The 27,429-nt window shown below is 45.5% G+C and overlaps 1 protein-coding gene across 1 annotated transcript; it reads left to right on the plus strand.

Moving 5' to 3' along the window:
* The first annotated feature begins 3,352 nt into the window (after positions 1-3,352).
* LOC109786458 (heat shock cognate 70 kDa protein 2) lies at positions 3,353-8,341 on the plus strand. Its single transcript, XM_020345030.4, has 2 exons — positions 3,353-3,710; positions 6,403-8,341. Exons 1-2 carry the CDS (start codon positions 3,494-3,496, stop codon positions 8,130-8,132), a joined length of 1,947 nt encoding a protein of 648 aa, XP_020200619.1. The 5' UTR covers positions 3,353-3,493; the 3' UTR covers positions 8,133-8,341.
* The last annotated feature ends 19,088 nt before the right edge of the window (positions 8,342-27,429 follow it).

The raw sequence follows: 27,429 nt of genomic DNA on the forward strand, positions 1-27,429 counted from the left end.
AGGGTGATGGGCGACGTCGCCATTAAGGAGTGCAGCAAGAACTGGTTCGGGTGGCTGCCGTTCGGGCTCGGCTGCACCTACCCCAAGCACGAGCACCCATACATCGGCGCCATCGTGGAGTAATTAGTAAGGACCGAGCACCACCGTGGGATTGATGTGTTTGATACGTGATAATTATCCACCGTACGATCTATGATGCGATGAGATGGCTAGCATAATTGTGTTTCTACCTTCGCTTGAGTTTCACGAGTTTAGTAGATCCACTGATTTTTGTAGAAGAAATACTTACAGATGTTTCAATATATCTACATTGACAAATACTACAAAAATAAACTGAAAGACACCCTCCCCCCCAAAAGAATTTATCATAGTCTCCAAAGTCTTTCAACTCCATCTTCTTGTCCAGCCGGCGAAGAATGTCGTCGATCTCACCACTGGGGCGTATGAATGGAGTTGTTGCAAATACCACATGAGAAAGTTCACCAATAACACCCGTCACCATGGGCTACATTTTTTTTTGCGGGGAACGTCACCATGGGCTCCATAAACTGCAATAGAAACCTATCGGGAGATGCAGGAGAAAGCACACGTTGGAAGAGTGTCGACCAGGGCCAGGGCGTACAGACGCACCCTGTGAACAAGTTGTTGAAAGTGTTCCACATAACCCACCAACACGAAGCAAGAACACACCCATCTGATGCTTGACGAAGAGAGGAGGCACTCCATCACCACCTTGACAGTCACCCAGATCTAATAAATGGCTTGATTATCCCCGTCATCACTAATGATCACGTCGCCCCATAGATTTGGCTTCCCAAATTGACGTGACCATGCCCTTACGAGGTTGTCACCGGTCTCAGAGCGAACAACGCCGAGGCTAGGAAGAGGTCGGAGGGATTTATTCCATCGCCATGATGTCGATGCTGTTAGGAGGCATATATGTATGCAAAGACCTATATAAAAAGACCCCAATATGGCAAGAACGTCATATTTGTTGCCTCGCTGGAGCGAACGTTCCGTTCGCTACTAGGGGAGAGGAAGATCCATTGAACGAATTTGTTCGACAGGAGAACCCCCACTGCGGGAACACCCTCCCTCATCGGCCCTACAAGCCTTTTTCTGTAGAAAATAAAAAGGAAAAATAAAGCCCAGTAGCATTAAAGCCCGGACTAGCAATAAATGTATATTTTATTCAAAATATAGGTATTTATATTTTTAAATAACCAAAATATAATTATTTTAATTAAAAATGCCACTGTTCATGTGTTTCGGGCCGGGCCGGGTCGAGCTTGGGGTTGTTGCCTCGGGCTTTGACAATCCCGACCTGAAAACTGACCCACCCCAGGGTATGATCAGGTTTAGTTCAAACCAAAAAAATGCCATCATCTTTAAAAGCAGAAATTTGCCATGGTAAAAAGTTTTCTTTTTGCAATGACCAAAATAAAAGGTCATGGCAAATTTCCATATGTACATACATGGTGGCAAGAAAATGTCGATTAAAATTTGTAAGATATTTTTAGTATATAAATGAAGACACAAAACATGTCAATTAAAATTTGTAAGGTATTTTTAGTATACCAAGCATTTCTGGATCAGTGCATGGCAATTTGAAGTAAATAAACTGAAAAATGGAGCAAAAAGGTTGGGTGAGGTGCTACCTGCAGAGAATGGAGCCAACACCGGGGCCTTGTGTAGTGCGTCGCGGTGGTGGTCGAGCTCAAGTTGGGGTCCTAGTCCTCATCCTCCTTTGATGTACTCTCATTTTACCCGAACGAGCTTTTGAGAGCTGCTGCAACCATGCTTAGGTTGGATCCCTGCAGGAGGTGGATGCGAGCTCGTGGTCGTCGCCACTGTGTTGGGGGAGTGGCAGATACATGGTGGTGGTCGTCGTCGACGCAGACCCATCCTCCCGTGGTTGCGGTCTCGCCTCTGCTAGACCTGACACCTGGCGGACGACCCCGTCACGGATCCCACGGCCATGGCACTGACCTCTAGTGGATCCCACGATCACCTCTACATCTGGGCGGCGGAGGAGCGATTGACACAGCCAGGCCGTCGACCCCGCGACGACGGGCGCGCACACGAGCACCTCATTCGGCTTGAAAGATCGGCACAGGGACCCCTAACACCTTCGGCACGGTAAACGGCCACCACCATGCCCTCGTCGCTCGCTCGACCACTGTTGACACAACGCCGTCCGCCGGATCCGATGCATGAGTCCTACCACCGCCCTCCACCGTCGAGGGGTTGATGGAGACGGCGCACGCGCATGAGCACCTCCACGGTTTCCCAATGGGTACAGGCACCCCCATGCCTTGCTTCTAAGGTCGGATGCCGATGTACCCTCGCCAAGGATCTGATGGGATTGTTGGAACATGAGCCGTCACGGTGGGTTGGAAGAGTGGAATGGGGGAAAGGAGAACACGGAGGAAGTGGGCTGGGGACGTCTCTATCTGCGCGAAAATGGTTTGCCTCTGTTAGAATTAATTTAATTCAGTAATTAGGGATAATCCTCCCTTGTACAAGCCGATCGTGCGGATTGCCAGGCAACCGACGCGACGGTTCTCCCACGCCCCCACGACGGACGGGTCCTTTCAATCGCGTCCGTTCTGCTTGTATATAAACTGTGATCCTAATTCGTTCTTAAACAGCCTCCACCACAACTCCAAGCGAACGGACCGCGACTAGTGACGTGGCGAGGAGGCTTGCTGTAGGATTTGTGCGGCTAATCAGACGGCTATGAAGACGTTCGCGCCCAACCCCTAAAAATCTGAGCCTTTTCGTAAGTTTTTTTGGGCTAGTGGATAGTTTAAGTTTTCCGAAGGGGTCACTTGGTACAAATAATACATCGCCGGAAGCTTCTCGAGTCTGCTTCGTGGGAGGTTCACTTTTCTCAGATCTGATACTGAACCATCACATCCACGTACACAAACAGATATTTCGGGCTGGTCCGAAGTTGCAAACCATCCGATCACCATCCAACGTCTCCGGGGCGCGCAGAATAGTCCGGCCAAGATCGTGACGCCACCGCCGACCGAAGACGCTTTCCCACTAGAGACACACACGGGTTCCCAACGGACACGCCCCCTGCCCTCCCGCGACACGCGAGAATCTGCAAAACAATCCAGCGACTCCCCCACCTCCACCCCGTGACACCGCAACACGGACCCACACGAACCTTCAAAACCGCGGGACCCATCCGCAGCAACAGAAACTACGAAACCATCACGTACGATGGTTAGGGTTCAAAGTAGCACTGCATTTATGGCGCTGAACTCTGCCAGCCGGGCCCCACCCGATGCTTGCTGGGCTGTGTATGGGCCACGCCTCCGCCGGTTCAGACAGCCGCTCCTGTATAAATAGCGGCCCCGCTCCTCGCTGCCTCCTCCTCTCCCGAGTCCGCAGCAGCCGCCGCCAGCAGCTGCGCAAAGGCTCCACAAACCCTAACCCTAGCTCCAAGCTTAGCTTCCTTCTTCTCGATCAAGCTAGAGCCATGGCGCCGACCAAGGGCGAGGGGCCGGCCATCGGCATCGACCTCGGCACCACCTACTCGTGCGTCGGCGTGTGGCAGCACGACCGGGTCGAGATCATCGCCAACGACCAGGGCAACCGCACCACGCCCTCGTACGTCGCCTTCACCGACTCGGAGCGCCTCATCGGCGATGCCGCCAAGAACCAGGTCGCCATGAACCCCATCAACACCGTCTTCGGTGAGGCACCACCCCCGCTTCCCCTCCCTCACTCTGTCTGTCCAGATCTGCTTGTATGGTTGGTTTTGCTGTTAGATGCGCGCGTCGTTGACCCGTCGCTTGTCGCGAGGTTTTTGCTCGGATAGATCCGCTGAGTATGCTTGAACGAAATACGATGAGGTTTTTGTCGTTGACCCGTCGCTTGGTGCGAGTTGTTCTGCTTCGGTAGATCTGCCGAGTATGTTTCGGCGGTTAGGATGTGTGTACGGTCGTATATGTGCTATACTTATACGCTGGAGGCGAACCATGCTACTTTTTTGGTGATTTTAAGCTGCATCTCGTGGCTTTATGCGGCTAACCGGTTAGATCTGTGATGTGGTTTGGTCATGTATAATTTTATATGCCTGCTAACTTTCTTGGATCTACTTTTGAAGCTTGTGTCCAGCTTCACTTATTGTGATTGTTTCAGGGTCCTCAGCTGTGGTCCGTTTAGATCCATATATAGCTGCAGGATCCTTGCTTCTATTTTGCACTTCATATTGTGGACAAAATATCTTTTACTTAAGTCCTGTAATTTTTTTAATGGAACTAAATATCCACAGTACTACACTTCAGTGTGTGCTAGCAATTTTTTTAACTAAGGTAGTTGTCATCATTTCATTGCCAACTGCTGTTATTATTTTGCACACTTATTTTCAAAATTTTGCAAGGATCATTTATGCTAACTTTTTTGGATCTACTTTTGGATCTTGTATCTAGTTGTTCCTTTTATTACGAATGTTTTTCATGGTCCTCATTTAGATCCATACGTAGCTGTAGGATTATTAGTTTGGCTTAATAGTATGTATTTATTTCATGGGTCATACATTAATTATTAGAGAAATCACACTGTAATTGTTCTCTGTTTGAGTCAATGAGTATGGCATTTTGTGCCCCGTTTTAAAAAAAAAATATTGATAGGTTGTCTCAGCTTATTGTCTGATTACTTGATATGAAGCTATATCTTATTTCTAAAAATCCAAGTTAAAGTCACGTTTTTGTTCAACATTTAAATATTGTTTCTATCTTGGTCGTCCGGAACATTTGCCCTGTTATGTAAGCCTTTAAGAATTTAGTTAGCATGTTGTGTGCACTTTTTTTTGGCAGCTACTTGCACCACTAATAACCAATTAAATTGAGATACTTTTTGGCACACGTATTTGTAACTCAATGTTATAGATGTTAAATTGGTCATCATTTATTGCTCTTCTGGATTAATCCTTCTTTGTCTTCATTATTCTGCATCCATTCTATAGAAGAATTGTTTTGTGTTCTGTGTGAACGAGTGCTGACATTTCTGAGCCGTTAGGAAGCATGCTAACTCAATACTGAATTAGTATTTAGTTTACTTGTATAGATCCTGAATCCTGTAAATTATGAAGTTCCACCCAATACTACTGCTTATAGCTGCCATATATATACCTAGCGTTTTATTACTGTTTTATTATTATCATATTGTACCTGGGTGCAATTATGTGCAAGTTATATGTGGTCACTGGATTGCATGTAACTCTGTACATGCTTCCACTTGTGAACCAAGTACAAGTAAGGTTCACGTAGCTTCTTGAACCTTAGGGAAAAGCCGCATAACACCATTAACTTGAAAACCACTTATCTTATCCCAGAACTGCTCCTACCACAATATAAGGGGTAAAAAATGGTTTTTAGTTTGTGAGGTCATGCGGATTTTTCACCAAGATTCAAGTGGTTATCTGGATCTTTTGACTTAAGTGCTCCTACCACAATGTACCTAGCGTTTTATTACCCATGTTTTTTTATTATCATATTGTACCTGGGTGCAATTATGTGCAAGTTATATGTGGTCACTGGATTGCATGTAACAAGTAAGGTTCACGTAGCTTCTTGAACCTTAGGGAAAAGCCGCATAACACCATTAACTTGAAAACCACTTATCTTATCCCAGAACTGCTCCTACCACAATATAAGGGGTAAAAAATGGTTTTTAGTTTGTGAGGTCATGTGGATTTTTCACCAAGATTCAAGTGGTTATCTGGATCTTTTGACTTAAGTGCATATGAACCATGTACATGCTTTCATTTACTTTTCCAGTATTGTGATTTATTCAAGGCCAAACAAAGACCTATACAGAAATATAAAGTTTTAGGAAGGTACACATAGCCTCTTGAAAGTTGCATATAACAGTTTAATTTGGAACCACATTTTTTATCCCAAAGTTGCTCTGCAGAACAATTTAAGGGGTACACTATATGGTTTGAGGTTGTGGTTATTCATCAAAATTGAAGTGTTTATCCAAATATTTTTGGAAGAACTTTGAATTATATATGTACATATGGGCTGCAAGAATGCGTGAGACATGCTTTCAGTTCCTTGTGCAATATTTTGTGACTTATTCATGCTATAATAAAGACAAGCAGGAATATGTATGAGTAAGGGATAGATTGTTTGGTTTGAAATTTATAAATTTAAGTGGATACTTCATCAAAGCTCACTCTTTGTCTAACATATTCTTTATAAGAACTTCAAAATAAAATCCATCCTCTAGTACCACCAAGTTAATAAATTGGTCAGCTGTCTTTTTAAGCTAACCATTGCTGATGAATTCATTCAAATTCTTGGGTCAATGTCTTCGTTTGTGTTACCGTTGGAACTTGCCAATTTTTCTAACAGTCCGTTTGTTTATGAAACCCTGCAGATGCGAAGCGTCTTATCGGCAGAAGGTTTGCTGATGCTCCTGTCCAGAGTGATATTAAGATGTGGCCGTACAAGGTTATTCCTGGCCCAGCAGACAAGCCTATGATTGTAGTGCAGTACAAGGGTGAGGACAAGCAGTTTTCAGCTGAAGAAATTTCTTCCATGGTCCTCATCAAGATGCGTGAGATCGCCGAGGCTTACCTAGGAGTAACTATTAAGAATGCTGTTGTCACCGTGCCTGCTTACTTCAATGATTCCCAGAGGCAGGCAACCAAGGATGCCGGTGTTATTGCTGGTCTTAATGTGATGCGTATCATCAACGAGCCAACAGCAGCTGCAATTGCCTATGGTCTTGACAAGAAGGCTACCAGTGTCGGTGAGAAGAATGTGCTTATCTTTGACCTTGGTGGTGGCACTTTTGATGTCTCCCTCCTTACCATTGAGGAGGGTATTTTTGAGGTGAAGGCCACGGCTGGTGACACTCATCTTGGTGGGGAGGACTTTGACAACCGTATGGTGAACCACTTTGTCCAAGAGTTCAAGAGGAAGCACAAGAAGGATATCAGTGGAAACCCCAGGTCTTTGAGAAGGCTCAGGACTTCTTGTGAGAGGGCGAAGAGGACCCTTTCTTCCACTGCCCAAACCACCATTGAGATCGATTCACTCTTTGAGGGAGTTGATTTCTATTCCACCATCACCAGGGCCAGGTTTGAGGAGCTCAACATGGACCTCTTCAGGAAGTGCATGGAGCCAGTGGAGAAGTGCCTGAGGGATGCCAAGATGGACAAGAGCACTATCCATGATGTCGTGCTTGTTGGTGGTTCCACCAGGATCCCCAGAGTTCAGCAGCTGCTGCAGGACTTCTTCAACGGGAAGGAGCTCTGCAAGAGCATCAACCCTGATGAAGCTGTTGCCTACGGTGCTGCCGTGCAGGCTGCAATCCTCAGCGGTGAGGGGAACGAGAAGGTGCAGGACCTTCTCCTCCTCGATGTGACCCCACTGTCTCTTGGTCTTGAGACTGCTGGAGGAGTCATGACTGTGCTCATCACCAGGAACACCACCATCCCCACCAAGAAGGAGCAGGTCTTCTCCACCTACTCCGACAACCAGCCTGGTGTGCTCATCCAGGTGTTTGAGGGTGAGAGGACAAGGACCAGGGACAACAACCTGCTCGGCAAGTTTGAGCTCTCCGGCATCCCGCCTGCACCCAGGGGTGTTCCCCAGATCACTGTCTGCTTCGACATTGATGCCAACGGTATCCTGAATGTCTCTGCTGAGGACAAGACCACTGGCCAGAAGAACAAGATCACCATCACCAACGACAAGGGCAGGCTGAGCAAGGACGACATTGAGAAGATGGTCCAGGACGCAGAGAAGTACAAGTCTGAGGACGAGGAGCACAAGAAGAAGGTTGACGCCAAGAACTCCCTGGAGAACTACGCCTACAACATGAGGAACACCATCCAGGACGAGAAGATCGCCTCCAAGCTGCCCGCTGACGACAAGAAGAAGATCGAGGACGCTGTCGACGCTGCGATCCAGTGGCTTGACGCCAACCAGCTTGGTGAGGTTGACGAGTTCGAGGACAAGATGAAGGAGCTGGAGGGCCTCTGCAACCCCATCATCGCCAAGATGTACCAGGGCGCTGGTGCTGACATGCCGGGAGGCATGGACGAGGACGCGCCGGCTGCCAGCGGCGGTGCTGGCCCCAAGATCGAGGAGGTCGACTAAGTTAGTCGCTTTCATATACGCCATTTGATTCAGTCCTGGGTGCCAATCATATCACCTGGGCTGGAAGTTTTGTTGTACTTTTGGTCTGTAGCATCAGTGTCGTAAACAATGCAATGATGCATGTTTTGGCTCATTGTTGATTTCAGCTTAATGCTTATTGTTTGGACTACCTACACCTGTGATTTCATTCTGAATTCTTAGAGCTTAAATTTGGCTGTTGTCTCTGTATTCGAGTTCAGAGTTAAGTTGCAGCATGCCATTCACGTTAGGGTATTCCTTACAAGTCTGCATCCTTTTCTGCTGCACTCCAGAGCTATTCAGGCTATGACTTCTAGAAATTCTTTCTTGAGCTCAACCTAAAATGCCGGGGTTGGGGGCTATGTTCCAGGCTCAAACTCTTGTGGTAGACTCCTCTCCAAGGGAGCGCTTGGGGCAACTAACTTGACGTTGCAAAAAGTCTTTTGTCATCCCTTCACTTTAGTCTTGCAGTGTTCCAAATATTGTATCATGAAGAAGACATTTTCGAGAAATTTCTTTGTACTCCCAACGTTCCTAAATCTAAGCTTTTTTAGAGATTCCAAATATGTATGTCTATATACATCTCATATTGAAATCTCTATTTAGAAGCGGAGGGAGTAGTTCTTAGTGATAAGAGTTACTTTGTTTTCAGATCACTGATCCGAATAGTGAGAAATTGCGCCAGATCCGGCAGTGGAGAAACGCCGTGGGAGTCGACGGCCTGGACGCCGCTGCTCTGGTGGCGGCTTGAGGGGAAAGTAGAGGGCGGTGGGCTGGGGAAGAAGAGGATTTGGGGACAGGAAAGGGCCAGGGAAGAAGATCACCAGCGGCTCAGTTGAATAGGAATGATGTGGATTGGGCTCGTGGCTGCCATTTAGTTAGTTGCTGCTATACGTCCTTCCGCAAAAAAAAAAGTACTGCTATACGTTTGCTGCTATGGAAATACATTTTGCCGCTATATATATATATATATTTGCTGCTATTGGTGAGGGAGAGAGAAAGATTGGCTTCTACTGAATGTATTCAGTCAGTGCTCTGTAGTGTAGATTTATTCAGAGCCTAGATACTCTGCTGCTACAAATGAATACTCCTATGTTGGATGCTAGCTGAGACTTGTGAATTTTGTTAGATATTGTTGCTGCTAGTTAGGCTATATGAGGTACTGCTCTATGAAATTTCTATCAAATTTTTGCAGATGGAAGAAGACGAGAGTTTTCTTGACTTGTTGAGCATCGGTGTCTGTATATAGATAGATCGTTTGAACTACGATTGATAGAACTAGTGTCAAAAACGTCTTACATTACGGGACGGAGGGAGTAGTTGTTAGGATTAACCACTGCAGCTAGAAATTGTTTGAATTGCTGTTCAAATGGTAGTTACTATAAGATACTACTTAAATATATCTGCTGCAAAACTGAATGTGTATATGAGGAATCTTTATAGACCATTGTCTATATAAATATATAGGCATCCAAATATATACTCCGTACATGCTATTGGAGAAAGCAAAACTTGCCAGTTGAGTTGAGTGATCATCTCAAACCGACGCATCATCATCTGATCATGTAGAGCAGAGTAGAGGGGTGGCAAAGCAGAGCGCCAGGAACGAATCTCCTCGCTCACATCCTTCCTGCGGTGTGGTGTCGCTCCCATAATCTCATCTCCTGCCCTCAGTGTGATATGAGCTCCGATGAGGGAGGGACATGTCGGTCCGCCTGATCGCCTTTTAAATCCGCCGCTTCCCTCTCTTTCTTTGGCTTTAATCAGGGGCTGATCTGATCCCCCCGATGAGTCATGTAGGCAATAATTCTGCAGGGCCAAAGCGGCGGCAGGCATCCACACCACACCACACCGACGTACGACGATGTACCCTACACTACAGAGTACACACACCCTAAAGAAGGAGATCCCCCATGATCATCATCATTAGTGCTGCCATGATCCTCTTTAATCTGCCGTACGTACCAGATATAATGCTGTCTCCCGCACATACCAGGCCAAGCACTTGTTCCGCTGAAACAAGTAAAGCGAGCGAGCGAGCGCTCGTCGTCGCCTTTTCACCGGCGGTTGTGAAACGCGTTCTGACGGCGCCTGCTTTGCTTAACCCCCTCGTATTGCGGCGAGGTATATTATAGCCACTGATCACCTGAGTTGAGTAGGGTCGGCGCTGGCCTAGTTCTCAGTGTGTGTGTGTTGTGGGCTTTACAATGACGGCAGACCGGCCATGGCCCATGGGCGAGCTTTCCTGCCATTCCGGTGGCCCATGCACGCATAAAATACATCCACCAACGGGCCCCGGTTGCCCGAAAAAACCTTGAGGTGTGTTCACATCTTCCAAGTTTCGCATTGCGGTTCCTTCTCTCTTCTGACGAGAATTTCTCCTTTTTTGTTTGAGGGTAAAATTTCTCCATTTCCGCACCTTCCTTCTCAAGGCGAAATATAAAATGGAGTAAGTTTTTTCAGTCCTTCACCGCAAATCCTGTGTAGCGCAGCCCAGATCCTCCGAAATACGTAAGCTTGTTCGACCAATGTCTTGCAGGCTTGGCTAGGCTACCTGTCACTGACCGTTGCAGCATACATTATACCTCACCTTTCAGTATTTTACAGCTCTCTGATTTTAAATTTTTCCCGTCGAATGGGAGAAGATGTGTAAGGTTGATTAGGCTTGGGAGATTCCTTCCTGGATTAGAGATGAACAGAGTAGCTCTTCAGGGAACAAACAAGTAAAGCTCAGCAGAATCCTAACTGCTAAAGCTACGCCCCACAAAGCGGAATGATGAAGTTTCATATACAACTCGGTCCAGCAGTGATGCATCAGCTGTCCTGTATAGCGGCCAGCTGAACTTGCGAGCCCACAGTTTCTTGTTTTTTGTTTTTTGTTTTGGACTTGAGCATACAGAATTCGAAACACACACTAAACTAAGTGAACCGGATCACGCTGACACCGTAGGCCATACGCGTAGCTGCAGTTGCACCGCACATATATTTTTCCAACCGGACTAACCCCCCTTTTTTTCTCCATTAATTGCACACAAAAGAATGGAAAATACAAAATTCATTACAAGAAATTAAGGATACAGAAGATGAGGTAAAGAGTTGGCACTGTTTTAAATTTGGACCCCAATTTGGGGCAAACGTCAGACCTGGGAGGAAGTGAAATCGAACGTTTCGTTTGATCTACCTGGGGGGACCAAGCGAACGATATAGTTTGCTATGCTACGACCCCGGCATGAACACCTCCGACATTGGGCCACGAGCTGTCAAAGCCTCAAGACGCCATTTCCTAGAGAAAAAACATGGAAACTATTGGTTAAAATACACATAGTGAAGTTTCTTTAATTTACCTATGTGTGCTATGGGGCAAACAATAAATAACAAAACTTGCCCTTGATTAAAAAACGCAGGAGATAAGGTTTGTTCGAAAATAATTCCAAAAAATTACCATGGTAAAAAGAAGTAATTTACTAAAAAAAATGAATTTACCATCATATGATGAAAAATGAAAAATGTCGAAATATGGCAAATTTAACAACTTTGTTTGTCATGTCATCATATTTCCCCCTAAAAACACGGCAAAACTACCATGGGTTAAGTTGCCATCCAGCAACAATAGCTAATAAACAATAGATGAAAAATTTCCATGGAAAGTATATGCAGCTGTAAAAACAAAAGTAAAAATGTCACGTAAATGTTGAGACCTGTAATAATTAGGTTTTTCCCTCAAAATCATGGCGATTTTTGCCCTGGGAAGAGAAATTGGACATGGCAAAAAATGTTGAGATATGGCAAATTTAACAAGATAAACAACTTGGCTTGTCATGATATCATGTTTTCCCCTACAAACATGGCAAAATTGCCATGGGTACAACAAGAAATGGTAAGTTGCCATTCAACAATAGTAGCTAAACAATTAATAGGAAAGATTCCCGTAGTGAAAGAACAACTGCAGTAGATTAGGAAATAGCAGAGCATATTAGTAGAAAAAAACTACTAGCAAAAATGCACCAACTGATTGAGTGACGGTCTGAGAAACGTCAACGCCGGTTGTCCAGCGTAGGCACCACATATCCAGGAGTGCGACTGTTCGAGCTCGAGCTCGTCGAGCCTAGGCCGAGCCCCACACACGCGACACCTGCTCGAGCTCGTTAGACTAGCCACAGTGGGAGTAACTTCGGTAGTAACATCGAGTCCAACTCAGCAATTTTGCTTATATGGCAATGAGTTAATGAGGAGAGATGTAGTACTAGTAACTTAGCTAGTTACTGTAACATCACATGTCCCAATGCAATATGAGTCTATAACGTAATAAATGAAGCTTTGCATGTTACCGCACTTATGTTACTACCCACTATTGAGGTAGTAACATAGTCTAGGGAAATGTGTATGTTACTAGTGTATGTTACTACCCATTATGGCTAGTCTTAGAACCTAGGCGGAGGCTCCTCTGCTACACCATCACCTACCCTCTCGCTCGAGCTCCCACCGGGATCGATAGGCCGCAGGCTTCCTCCAGTGCACAACGTTGGGATCTCCCGCAGCCTGCTCCTCTGTCGGCTACCCCGCTCAACTTCTTCCATATTCACCACTCCAGCCTCTGCTGGACGCCACCCTCCCGCAGGGCCGTAACGTGGTGCCCGCGTGACGCAATCCCTCCCACATCACTGCAGCCCTCCCGCAGGCAAAGCCACCACACTCGCGCGCAACCCCCTCATCGCTTCGACCACGAGACGACCTTCATTTCTTCCCCGCCTGACCAACTGATAACCCATAAGACCACAAAAAGATGTGGTAAGCAATCCAAACAATTTTTTTAAAAAAACTGATAACCCATAAGTATAGAAGATCGTTTGTAGCCTTTTTCGATAAATAAGAATGTCGAACCCAACGAAGAGCTAAAGGTAGAACAAATATCCCCTCAAATTCTATCGACCACCGATACAACTCTACGCATATTTTAACGGTTGCTTTACCTAAAACAAGTATGAAACTATTTTGTAGGTGTGATGCTAGAACTACTTTGCAAAAATAAACTACGAGTACTTTGCGAGATAATAAAAGTTAGTTTTTAGTAGAAAGATTTTTATCACACAAGAAAGTTATTTGTCCCTAGGTAATTGATAACTAAACCGGCAATCCTTATTGCAATTTTATGAGGGAGAGGCATGAGCTAACATACTTTCCGTACTTGGATCATATACACTTATGATTAGAAATCTAGCAAGCATCCGCAACTACCAAAGATCATTAAGATAAAACCTAACCATAGCATTAAGTATCAAGTCCTCTTTATCGCATACGCAACAACCCCCTTACTCGGGCGTAAACTTCTGTCACTCTAGCCACCCATCATAGTGAATCATAAACATATTGCAACATCCTACATCGGGGACCCCTCACGTTTGCACGACATGGAGGGCACCAGAGGACAGCACCAAAATAAAATATACAACTCAAACCAACCACAATCATCAATCAACCCATAGGACAAAACAGATCTAGTCAAACATTATAGGATAACCACATATCATTGGATAATAATATATAGTGTTGAGCACCACGTTTAAGTAGAGAATTGCAATAAAAAATAGAGAGGTTACACCGCTGCATAGAGGAGGAGAAAGTTGGTGTTGACGGTAGCAAGGTTGTTGATGTAGATCGCCGTCATGATCCTTGCCCTGGCGGCACTTTGGCGCCACCGGGAGAGAGGGGGGGAGAGCCCCCTCCTTCATCTTCTTCCTTGCCCCCCCCCTAGATGGGAGGAGGGTTTCCCCTCTGGTCCATGGCCTCCATGGCAGCGGAGGGGCGAGAGCCCCTCCGAGATTGGATCTATCTCTCTGTTCTCTTCTGTTTTCGTGTTCCTGTTTTCTGGCCCTTCACCATTTCTTAAATCCACGGAGATGCGTAACTCCGACTGGCTGGAATTTAACATGATTTTTTCCATAAACTATATTTCTTGCAGCAAAAGAAGGGGGTCAACCGACCTACGAGGCTCTCACTAACCACCACGGCGCGCCAAACCCCCCCCGGGCGCACCCTGGTGGTTAGTGGGCCCCTCGAGCACCGTCTTGTGTTGATTCTTCTTCCATAAATTCACATATATTCAAAAAAAATCTCCGTAAAGTTTTATCGCGTGTGGACTTCGTTTGATATGGATATTCTGTGAATCAAAAAACATGCAACAAACAGGAACTGACAGTGGCACTGGATCATTATGTTAGTCCAAAAAATCATATAAATTGTTGCCAAAAGTATGTGAAAGTTGTATAATATTGGCATAGAACAATAAAAAAATTATAGATACGACGGAGACGTATCAGTAATTCCTGCTCGTCCTCGAGTAGGTAAATGATAAAAAAGATAATTTTTGATGTGGAATGCTACGTAGCATAATATTAATCATATATCTAATCATGGTATGAATATTAAGACACGGGTGATTCAAAGCAATAGTCTATAATTTGACATAAAGACACCAATACTCAGGCATCCCAACAAACAATCATGTGTTTCAAAATATCAATGCTAAAGAACACTATCCCTACAAAATCATAAAGTCTTGTCGTGCTTCATCTTCTTAACACAAAGTATTTATCATGCACAACCCCGATGACAAACCCAACAATTGGTTCATACTTTTTAACGCGCTTCAGCTTTTTCAACCCCCACGCAATACATGCACAAGCCATGGACATATCACTATGGGTGGAATAGAGTATGATGATAGGGGTAAACATAGAGAAGACAAAAAAGTAAGAAAGTCTCACATCAAGGCGGCTAATCAACGGGCTATGGAGATGCCCATCAATTGATATCAATGCGAGAAGTAGGGATTGCCATGCAACAGATGCACTAAGAGCTATAAGTGTATGAAAGCTCAATATGAAAACTAAGTGGGTGTGCATCCAACTTGCTTGCTCATGAAGGCCTCGGGCATTTGAGGAAGCCCATCATTGGAATATACAAGCCAAGTTCTATAATGAAAATTTCCCACTAGTATATGAAAGTGACAACATGTGAGACTCTCTACATGAAAAACATGGTGCTACTCTGAAGCAAAGTGTGGTAAATGATAGTAACATTGCCCCTTCTCTCTTTTTCTCTCGTTTTTTCTTTTTTTCTTCTTTTTTCTCGGTCTCTTTTCGGCCTCCCTTTTTCTTTTCTCTTCTTCTTTTTTTCTTTTTGTCGGGAGTCTCATCCTGACTTGTGGGGGAATCATAGTCTCCATCATCATTTCCTCACTGGGACATGCTCTAATAATGAATAATGATGATCATCACACTTCTATTTACTTACAACTCAAAAGAAATAAAAATTACAACTCGATACCTAGAACAATATGACTCTATATGAATGCCTCTGGCAGTGTACCAGGATGTGCAATGATCTAGCGTAGCAAGGATATATAAAAAAGGACAAGCAATGAAAATATCATGCTAGCTATCTTACGATCATGCAAAGCAATATGACAATGAATGCTCAAGTCATAAAAACGAAACCGTGGAAGATGCATGGCAATATATCTCGGAATGGGTATGAAAATGCCATAATAGGTAGGTATGGTGGCTATTTTGAGGAAGATATAATGAGGCTTATGTGTGATAGAGCGTATCATATCACAGGGTTTGGATGCACCTGCGAAGTTTGCACCACATCTCGAGGTGAGAAAGGGCAATGCACGGCACCGTAGAGGCTAGCAAATTGCGGAAAGATAAGAGTGCGTATAATCCATGGACTCACATTAGTCATAAAGAACTCACGAACTTATTGAAAAAGTTTATTAGCCCTTGAAGCAAAGTACTAATATGCATGCCCCTACGGGGATAGATTGGTAGGAAAAGACCATCGCTAGTCCCCGACCGCCACTCATAAGGAAGACAATCAATAATAAATCATGCTCCAACTTCTTAGCATAACAAGAGACTATACGTGCATTCTTTGGGAATCACAAACCTTAACACCAATATTATTACTAACCACAACCATTTACTAGTACCTTCCATATATTATCATCTCTATATCGCAAAACTATTGCAAGGAATCAAACATATCATATTCAGTGATCCATAAGTTTTATGTAGGATTTTATGACTAACCATGCGAATGACCAATTCCTGTTGACTATCTAAATAGATATAAGTGAAGCATGAGAGTTTAATTCTTTCTACAAAAGACCATGCTCATGCTATAATAAATATAAGTGAAGCAAAAGAGCATTCTACAAATAACGGTTTTCCATTTGAAGAGAAACACACAATCCAAACTTCAAATGATATAAGTGAAGCACATGAAGCATTCTACAAAGCCATACTCAAAAGATATAAGTGAAGTGCAAAGAGCATTCCATAAATCAACCAAGGACTATCTCATACCAGCATGGTGCATTACTAAAATAAAAAGAAAAACACAGGACGCTCCAAGATCTACGCATATCACGTGAACAAAACAAAAACCGAAACATACCGTTACTTGTTGAAAAAAGATGGGATGCCTTCCGGGGCATTGTCGGAGTAAATGGCTACGGGTAGCCTAACCGACTCCCCCTGGCTCTTCGAAAAATTATCAGGCCATTCAAGCCTTCAAGCATACAAAGCATAGGGCCGCCTTCCCCCGGCCGGCTATCCCCAGGGCCGACTCCGAGAAGCCGGCCATGAAGAAAGCCGACTCCGAGAAGCCGGCCATGAAGAAAGCCGACTCCCAGAAGCCGGCCAAGACAGCACCCACTAAAGACTGTACCCACATAACGGCGATAGGATGGGGCGTGGCCGCAGTACAGCCAACTACCCCCGAATCCCGGAACAAGCATGGCCACAGGGCGCCGTACGGGTCAGCCATCCCCCGTCCGGCCTGGCCCTGTAGCCATGTTGGCCTCGATATCACCCACGACAGGTGCCAGTACGGCCCGTGGGCGGCGGGCCCCTTTGCCATAGAGACATCTGAAGGTGGCCTGGCCTCCTCTAGTCGGCCAGGGATGTGGCCGGCTCCCAATAGCCGGCTACCTCCCTCCCTCGAAGCATGCGCCCCATAAAGGAGACAAGACGAGGTAAGGCTACAGTGAGAGCTCGCAAGGCGGTCACACTATAGCCACGCTTACCTTGACAAAGCCCTCGTCATCAGAGGCGAGGCAACAGTAACCAGCCGCCGACAAAGCCCCCAAGCGGTGGGGCCGGCCTGCCGGCCAAGAAGCCGGCAGCCGGCGGGACCCTCCAGTCGGCGGGCCCCAATGACCGGCGGAGAAGCCGGCGAGCATAGACACTGACGGCTGGGACCCGCGCCCAGCCGGATTACCATTGTACCCCTGGGGGGTAGGCCTATATAAACCCCCCAGGGCACCCATGCAAAGGGTTGATCTCATAGAGTTTCACACACCACATAGAGAGAAAAGGAGAGCTAGCCTTGCCCTTCTTCTTCCTCTAGCCAAACAGCTCAAGGAGCACTTGTAGCCACTTGTACTGATCTAGTGATCATGCGGAGACCCCGCAGAGCAGGACTAGGGGTGTTATCTCCACGGAGAGCCCCGAACCTGGGTAAGATCCGCCGGCGTGCATGTCTTCGCCTCATCCCGTTTCCAGGCACCGGCGATGTCTTACTGGCTCCCATAATGATAAGCCACCCGTTGGCATATGTCGCACCTACCACCCAACATTTGGCGCCCACCGTGGGGCCAGGTGCACCGTCGTTCGGAGACCTCTGACAAGTTTCTTAAGCCTGCAAACTAAGGGAGAAAAGCTCAATCGTTGAGCATGTGCTCAAATTGTCTGAGTACTACAATCGCTTGAATCAAGTGGGAGTTAATCTTCCAGATGAGATAGTGATGGTTCTCCATAATCACTGCCACCAAGCTATTAGAGCTTCGTGATGAACTATAAATATCAAGGATAGATGATAATCCTTGAGCAACTCGCGATCTTTGACACCGCGAAAGTAGAAATCAAGAAGGAGCATCAATTGTTGATGGTTAGTAAAACCACTAGTTTCTAGAAGGGCAAGGGCAAAAGGGACACTTCATGAAACAACAAATCATTTGCTGCTCTAGTGAAGAATCCCAAGGTTGAACCCAAACCCGAGACTAAGTGCTTCTGTAATGAGGGGAACGGTCACTGAAGCAGTACTACCCTAGATACTCGATAGATGAGAAGGCAGGCAAGGTCGACAGAAGTATATTGGATATACATGTGTACTTTACTAGTACTCCTAGCAGCACCAGGGTATTAGATACCGGTTCGGTTGCTAAGTGTTAGTAACTCGAAATAAAAGCTGCGGAATAAACGGAGACTAGCTAAAGGTGAGATGACGATATGTGTTGGAAGTGTTTCCAAGGTTGATGTGATCAAGCATCGCATGCTCCCTCTACCATCGAGATTTGGTGTTTGCGTTGAGCATGATTGGATTATGTTTATCGCAATACGGTTATTCATTTAAGGAGAATAATGGTTACTCTGTTTATTTGAATAATACCTTCAATGGTCTTGCACCTAAAATGAATCTCGATCGTAATGATACACATGTTCATGCCAAAAGATAAGATAGTAATGATAGTTCCACATACTTGTGGCACTGCCATTTGAGTCATATTAGTATAGAACGCATGAAGAAGCTCCATGTAGATGGATCTTTGGACTCAGTCGTTTTTGAAAAGATTGAGACATGCGAACCATGTCTATTGGTATATATGCATGAAGAAACTCCATGCAGATGGATCGTTTGGACTCACTTGATTTTGAATCACTTGAGACATGCAAATCATACCACATGGGCAAGATGACTGAAAGGCCTCGTTTTCAGTAAGATGGAACAAGAGAGCAACTTATTGGAAGTAATACATTTTGATGTATGCAGTCCAATGAGTGCTGAGGCATGCAGTGGATATCGTTATGTTCTTACTTCACAGATGGTTTGAGTAGATGCTGAGTGTATTTACTTGATGAAACACAAGTCTGAATTATTGAAAGGTTCAAGTAATTTCAGAGTGAAGTTGAAGATCGTCGTGACAAGAGGATAAAATGTCTGTGATAGGATCATAGAGATGAGTATCTGAGTTACGAGTTTTGCACACAATTAAGACATTGTGGAAAGTGTTTCACAATTAATACCGCCTGGAACACCATAGTGTGATGGTGTGTCCGAACATCATAACTGCACCCTATTGGATATGGTGCATGCCATGATGTCTCTTATCGAATTACCACTATCGTTTATGGGTTAGGCATTAGGGACAACCACATTCACTTTAAATAGGGCATCACGCAATTCCGTTGAGACGACACCGTTTAGAGAAACCTGAGTTGTCGTTTCTTAAAAGTTTGGGGCTGCGATGCTTATGTGAAAAAGTTTCAGGCTGATAAGCTCGAACCCAAAGCGGATAAATGCATCTTCATAGAAAACCCAAAACAGTTGGGTATACCTCCTATTTTAGATCTGGAAGCAAAAGTAATTGCTTCTAGAAACGGGTCCTTTCTCGAGGAAAGGTTTCTCTCGAAAGAATTGAGTGGGAGGATGGTGGAGACTTGATAAGGTTATTGAACCATCACTTCAACTAGTGTGTAGCAGGGCACAGGAAGTTGTTCCTGTGGCACCTATACCAATTGAAGTGGAAGCTTATGATATTGATCATGAAACTTCGGATCAAGTCACCACCAAACCTCGTAGGACGACGAGGATGCGTGCTACTTCAGAGTGGTACGTGATCCTGTCTGAGATATCATGTTGTTGGACAATACTGAACCTACGGGCTATGGAGAAGCGATGGTGGGCCCATATTCCGACAAATGGTTAGAAGCCATGAAATTCGAGATAAATGGATCTTTGAGAAGAAGACGGACGTGGACGGTAATGTTACCGTCTATGAAGCTCGACTTGTGAAAAAAGGTATTTTCACAAGTTCAAGGAGTTGACTACGATGAGATTTTCTCATCCGTAGCGATGCTTAAGTCCGTCGGAATCATGTTAGCATTAGCTACATTTATGAAATCTGGCAGATGGATGTCAAAACAAGTTTCCTTACCAGTTTTCGTAAGGAAAGGTTGTATGTGATACAATCAGAAAGGTTTTGTCCATCCTAAGGATGCTAAAAGGTATGCTAGCTCCAGCGATCCTTCTAAGGACTGGAGTAAGCATCTCGGAGTTGGAATGTACGCTTTGATGAGATGATCAAAGATTTTGGGTTTATACAAAGTTTATGAGAAACTTGTATTTCCAATAAAGTGAGTGGGAGCGCTACAACATTTCTGATAAGTATATGTGAATGACATATTGTTGATCCGAAATGATGTAAAATTTCTGGAAAGAATAAAGGGTTGTTTGAAAGGAGTTTTTCAAAGGAAGACCTGGATAAAAGCTGCTTACATATTGGGCATCAAGATCTATAGAGATAGATCAAGACGCTCGATGATACTTTCAAAGAACGCACACCTTGACATGATTTTGAAAGAGTTCAAAATAGATCAGCAAAGAAGGAGTTCTTGGCTGTGTTACAAGGTGTGAGTATCGAGTAAGACTCAAGACTTGACCACAGCAGAAGAGAGAGAAAGGACGAAGGTCGTCCCCTATGCTTTAGACGTAGGCTCTATAGTATGCTATGCTGTGTACCACACATGTAGTGTGCCTTGCCATGAGTTGGTCAAGGGGTACAATAGTGATCTGGGAATGGATCACATGACAGCGGTCGAACTTAGCCTTAGTATCTAGTGGACTAAGGAATTTTCTTGATTATGGAGGTGAAAAGGAGTTCGTCGTAAAGGGTTACGTCGATGCGAACTTTGACACTAATCCGGATGACTCTGAGTAGTAAACCGGATTCGTATAGTAGAGCAATTATTTGAAATGGCTCCAAATAGCGCGTGGTAGCATCCACAAGATGACATAGATATTCGTAAAGCACACACGGATCTGAAAGGTTCAGACACGTTGACTAATAACCTCTCTCACAAGCATAACATGATCAAACCAGAACTCATTGAGTTTAATCACATAGTGATGTGAACTAGATTTTTGACTCTAGTAAACTCTTTGGATGTTGGTCACATGGTGATGTGACCTATGAGTGTTAATCACATGGTGATGTGGACTAGATTATTGACTCTAGTGCAAGTGGGAGACTGTTGGAAATATGCCCTAGAGGCAATAATAAATAGGTTATTATATTTCCTTGTTCATGATAATCGTTTATTATCCATGCTAGAATTGTATTGATAGGAAACTCAGATGCATGTGTGGATACATAGACAACACCATGTCCCTAGTAAGCCTCTAGGAGACTAGCTCGTTGATCAATAGATGGTTACGGTTTCCTGACCATGGACATTGGATGTCGTTGATAACGGGATCACATCATTAGGAGAATGATGTGATGGACAAGACCCAATCCTAAGCCTAGCACAAGATCGTGTAGTTCGTTTGCTCAAAGCTTTTCTAATGTCAAGTATCAGTTCCTTAGACCATGAGATTGTGCAACTCCCGGATACCGTAGGAATGCTTTGGGTGTACCAAACGTCACAACGTAACTGGGTGACTATAAAGGTGCACTACAGGTATCTCCGAAAGTGTCTGTTGGGTTGGCACGAATCGAGACTGGGATTTGTCACTCCGTGTAAACGGAGAGGTATCTCTGGGCCCACTCGGCAGGACATCATCATAATGTGCATAGCGTGACCAAGGAGTTGATCACGGGATGATGTGAGTTACGGAACGAGTAAAGAGACTTGCCGGTAATGAGATTGAACAAGGTATCGGGATACCGACGATCGAATCTCGGGCAAGTAACATATCGATAGACAAAGGGAATTGCATACGGGATTGATTGAATCCCCGACATCGTGGTTCATCCGATGAGATCATCGTGGAACATGTGGGAGCCAACATGGGTATCCAGATCCCACTGTTGGTTATTGACCGGAGAACGTCTCGGTCATGTCTGCATGGTTCCCGAACCCGTAGGGTCTACACGCTTAAGGTTCGATGACGCTAGGGTTATAGGGAAAGCATGTACGTGGTTACCGAATGTTTTTAGGAGTCCCGGATGAGATCCCGGACGTCACGAGGAGTTCCGGAATGGTCCGGAGGTAAAGATTTATATATGGGAAGTCCTGTTTTGGTCACCGGAAAAGTTTCGGGTGATATCGGTAATGTACCGGGACCACCGGGAGGGTCCCGGGGGTCCACCAAGTGGGGCCACCAGCCCCAGAAGGCTGCGTGGGCCAAGTGTGGGAGGGGACCAGCCCCAGGTGGGCTGGTGCACCCCCCACCAAGGCCCAAGGCGCATGGGAGAGTGGGAGGGGGCAAACCCTAGGTCCAGATGGGCCTTAAGGCCCACCCTAGTGGCGCCCCCCCTCTCCTCCCCTTGGCCGCCCCCCCTAGATGGGATCTAGGGCTGGCCGCCAGCCCTTGGGGGTGGAAACCCTAGAGGGGGCGCAGCCCCTTCCCCCCTATATATAGTTGAGGTTTGGGGCTGCCCAAGACACGAGAACGTCTCTCTTTCGACGCAGCCATACCCCTCTCCCTCCTCCTCCTCTCCCGCGGTGCTTGGCGAAGCCCTGTGGGATTGCCACGCTCCTCCATCACCACCACGCCATCGTGCTTCTGCTGGACGGAGTCTTCCCCAACCTCTCCCTCTCTCCTTGCTGGATCAAGGCGTGGGAGACGTCACCGGGCTGCACGTGTGTTGAACGCGGAGGCACCATTCTTCGGTGCTTAGATCGGAATCAACCACGATCTGAATCGCTACGAGTACGACTGCTTCATCCGCGTTCTTGCAACGCTTCCGCATCGCGATCTACAAGGGTATGTAGATTCACTCCCCTTCCCCTCGTTGCTAGATTACTCCATAGATTGATCTTGGTGATGCGTAGAAAATTTTGAATTTCTGCTACGTTCCCCAACAAGAACGCCCACGACGCCCTACTGTTGGAAATATGCCCTAGAGGCAATAATAAATAGGTTATTATTATATTTCCTTGTTCATGATAATCGTTTATTATCCATGCTAGAATTGTATTGATAGGAAACTGAGATACATGTGTGGATACATAGACAACACCATGTCCCTAGTAAGCCTCTAGGAGACTAGCTCGTTGATCAATAGATGCTTACGGTTTCCTGACCATGGACATTGGATGTCGTTGATAACGGGATCACATCATTAGGAGAATGATGTAATGGACAAGACCCAACCGTAAGCCTAGCACAAGATCGTGTAGTTCGTTTGCTAAGAGCTTTTCTAATGTCAAGTATCATTTCCTTAGACCATGAGATTGTGCAACTCCCGGATACCGTAGGAATGCTTTGGGTGTACCAAACGTCACAACGTAACTGGGTGGCTATAAAGGTGCACTACAGGTATCTCTGAAAGTGTCTGTTGGGTTGGCACGAATCGAGACTGGGATTTGTCACTCCGTGTAAACGGAGAGGTATCTCTGGGCCCACTCGGTAGGACATCATCATAATGTGCACAATGTGACCAAGGAGTTGATCACGGGATGATGTGTTACGGAACGAGTAAAGAGACTTGCCGGTAACGAGATTGAACAAGGTATCGGGATACCGACGATCGAATCTCGGGCAAGTAACATACCGATAGACAAAGGGAATTGTATACGGGATTGATTGAATCCTTGATATCGTGGTTCATCCGATGAGATCATCGAGGAGCACGTGGGAGCCAACATGGGTATCCAGATCCCGCTGTTGGTTATTGACCAGAGAGTCGTCTCGGTCATGTCTGCGTGTCTCCCGAACCCGTAGGGTCTACACACTTAAGGTTCGGTGACGCTAGGGTTATAGAGATATTAGTATGCGGTAACCCGAAAGTTGTTCGGAGTCCCGAATGAGATCCCGGACGTCATGAGGAGTTCCGGAATGGTCCGGAGGTAAAGATTTATATATGGGAAGTCTTATTTTGGTCGCCGGAAAAGTTTCGCACTTTATCGGTATTGTACCGGGAGTGCCGAAAGGGGTCCGGGGGTCCACCAAGGGGGTCCACCAGCCCCGGGGGGCCACATGGGCTGTAGGGGGTGCGCCTTGGCCTATATGGGCCAAGGGCACCAGCCCCAAGAGGCCCATGCGCCAAGAGATAAGGAAAAGGGAGAGTCCTAAAGGGGGAAGGCACCTCCTAGGTGCCTTGGGGGGGAAGGACTCCTCCCTGGCCGCACCCTTCCTTGGAGGAAGGGTCAAGGCTGCGCCCCCCTCTCCCTTGGCCCTATATATAGTGGGGGGGGAGGGAGGGCAGCAATAACACAAGCCCTGGCGCCTCCCTCTCCCTCCCGTGACACCTCTTCCTCCCCGCTTGCGCTTGGTGAAGCCCTGCCGGGATCCCGCTACTTCCACCACCACGCCGTCGTGCTGCTGGATCTCCATCAACCTCTCCTCCCCCCTTGCTGGATCAAGAAGGAGGAGACGTCGCTGCTCCGTACGTGTGTTGAACGCGGAGGTGCCGTCCGTTCGGCGCTAGGATCATCGGTGATTTGGATCACGACGAGTACGACTCCATCAACCCCGTTCTCTTGAACGCTTCCGCTCGCGATCTACAAGGGTATGTAGATGCACTCTCCTTCCCTCTCGTTGCTAGTAAACTCCATAGATTGATCTTGGTGATGCGTAGAAAATTTTGAATTTCTGCTACGTTCCCCAACAGTGGCATCATGAGCTAGGTCTATGCGTAGTTTCTATGGACGAGTAGAACACAAAGTAGTTGTGGGCGTAGATGTTGCCAATTCTTCTTGCCGCTACTAGTCTTATCTTGTTTCGGCGGCATTGTGGGATGAAGCGGCCCGGACCGACCTTACACGTACGCTTACGTGAGACAGGTTCCACCGACTGACATGCACTAGTTGCATAAGGTGGCTAGCGGGTGTCTGTCTCTCCCACTTTAGTCGGAACGGATTCGATGAAAAGGGTCCTTATGAAGGGTAAATAGAAATTGGCATATCACGTTGTGGTTTTACGTAGGTAAGAAACGTTCTTGCTAGAAACCTATACAAGCCACGTAAAAACTTGCAACAACAATTAGAGGACGTCTAACTTGTTTTTGCAGCATGTGCTATGTGATGTGATATGGCCAAAAGGATGTGATGAATGATATATGTGATGTATGAGATTGATCATGTTCTTGTAATAGGAATCACGACTTGCATGTCGATGAGTATGACAACCGGCAGGAGCCATAGGGGTTGTCTTAATTTATTTATGACCTGCGTGTCATTGAATAATGCCATGTAAATTACTTTACTTTATTGCTAAGCGCGTTAGCCATAGAAGTAGAAGTAATCGTTGGCGTGACAACTTCATGAAGACACAATGATGGAGATCATGATGATGGAGATCATGGTGTCATGCCGGTGACAAAGATGATCATGGTGCCCCGAAGATGGAGATCAAAGGAGCAAAATGATATTGGCCATATCATGTCACTACTTGATTGCATGTGATGTTTATCATGTTATGCATCTTATTTGCTTAGAACGACGGTAGTAAGTAAGATGATCCCTTATAATAATTTCAAAAAAGTGTTCCCCCTAACTGTGCACCGTTGCGAAGGTTCGTTGTTTTGAAGCACCACGTGATGATCGGGTGTGATAGATTCTAACGTTCGAATACAACGGGTGTTGACGAGCCTAGCATGTACAGACATGGCCTCAGAACACATGCAAAACACTTAGGTTGACTTGACGAGCCTAGCATGTACAGACATGGCCTCGGAACACAAGAGACCGAAAGGTCGAACATGAGTCGTATAGCAGATACGATCAACATGGAGATGTTCACCGATGATGACTAGTCCGTCTCACGTGATGATCGGACACGGCCTAGTTTGACTCGGATCATGTATCACTTAGATGACTAGAGGGATGTCTATCTGAGTGGGAGTTCAATAATCAGATGAACTTAATTATCATGAACATAGTCAAAAGGTCTTTGCAAATTATGTCATAGCTTGCGCTTTAGTTCTACTGTTTAAGATATGTTCCTAGAGAAAATTTAGTTGAAAGTTGGTAGTAGCAATTATGCGGACTGGGTCCGTAAACTGAGGATTGTCCTCATTGCTGCACAGAAAGCTTATGTCCTTAATGCACCGCTCGGTGTGCTGAACCTCAGCGTCGTCTGTAGATGTTGCGGAACATCTGACATACACGTTTTGATGACTACGTGATAGTTCAGTGCGTAATGCTAACGGTTTAGAATTGTGGCACCAGAGACGTTTTTGAAATGTCGCAGAACATGTGAGATGTTCCGAAGACTGAAATTGGGATTTCAGACTAGTGCCCACGTCAAGAGGTATGAGACCTCTGACAAATTTCTTAAGCCTGCAGACTAAGGGAGAAAAGCTCAATCGTTGAGCATGTGCTCAGATTGTCTGAGTGCCACAATCGCTTGAATCGAGTGGGAGTTAATCTTCCAGATGAGATAGTGATGGTTCTCCATAATCACTGCCACCAAGCTATTAGAGCTTCGTGATGAACTATAAATATCAAGGATAGATGATGATCCTTGAGCAACTCGCGATGTTTGACACCGCGAAAGTGGAAATCAAGAAGGAGCATCAATTGTTGATGGTTAGTAAAACCACTAGTTTCTAGAAGGGCAAGGGCAAAAGGGATACTTCATGAAACAGCAAATCATTTGCTGCTCTAGTGAAGAATCCCAAGGTTAAACCCAAACCCGAGACTAAGTGCTTCTGTAATGAGGGGAACGGTCACTGAAGCAGTACTACCCTAGATACTTGGTAGATGAGAAGGCGGGCAAGGTCGACAGAAGTATATTGGATATACGTTATATGAATGTGTACTTTAGTAGTACTCCTAGCAGCACCAGGGTATTAGATACCGGTTCGGTTGCTAAGTGTTAGTAACTCGAAATAAAAGCTGCGGAATAAACGAAGACTAGCTAAAGGTGAGATGACGATATGTGTTGGAAGTGTTTCCAAGGTTGATGTGATCAAGCATCGCATGCTCTCTCTGCCATCGAGATTTGGTGTTTGCGTTGAGCATGATTGGATTATGTTTATCGCAATACGGTTATTCATTTAAGGAGAATAATGGTTACTCTGTTTATTTGAATAATACCTTCAATGGTCTTGCACCTAAAATGAATCTCGATCGTAATGATACACATGTTCATGCCAAAAGATAAGATAGTAATGATAGTTCCACATACTTGTGGCACTGCCATTTGAGTCATATTAGTATAGAACGCATGAAGAAGCTCCATGTAGATGGATCTTTGGACTCAGTCGTTTTTGAAAAGATTGAGACATGCGAACCATGTCTATTGGTATATATGCATGAAGAAA

The sequence above is a fragment of the Aegilops tauschii genome, chromosome 5, assembly GCF_002575655.3.
Source record: "Aegilops tauschii subsp. strangulata cultivar AL8/78 chromosome 5, Aet v6.0, whole genome shotgun sequence".
NCBI classification, from domain to species: domain Eukaryota; kingdom Viridiplantae; phylum Streptophyta; class Magnoliopsida; order Poales; family Poaceae; genus Aegilops; species Aegilops tauschii.

Bases quoted from the DNA above. Each gene is read 5' to 3' on its own strand.
- LOC109786458 (XM_020345030.4), top strand. From the start codon at position 3,494: ATGGCGCCGACCAAGGGCGAGGGGCCGGCCATCGGCATCGACCTCGGC. The intron at 3,711-6,402 runs GTGAGGCACCAC...GAAACCCTGCAG, and splicing joins CCCCATCAACACCGTCTTCG to ATGCGAAGCGTCTTATCGGC.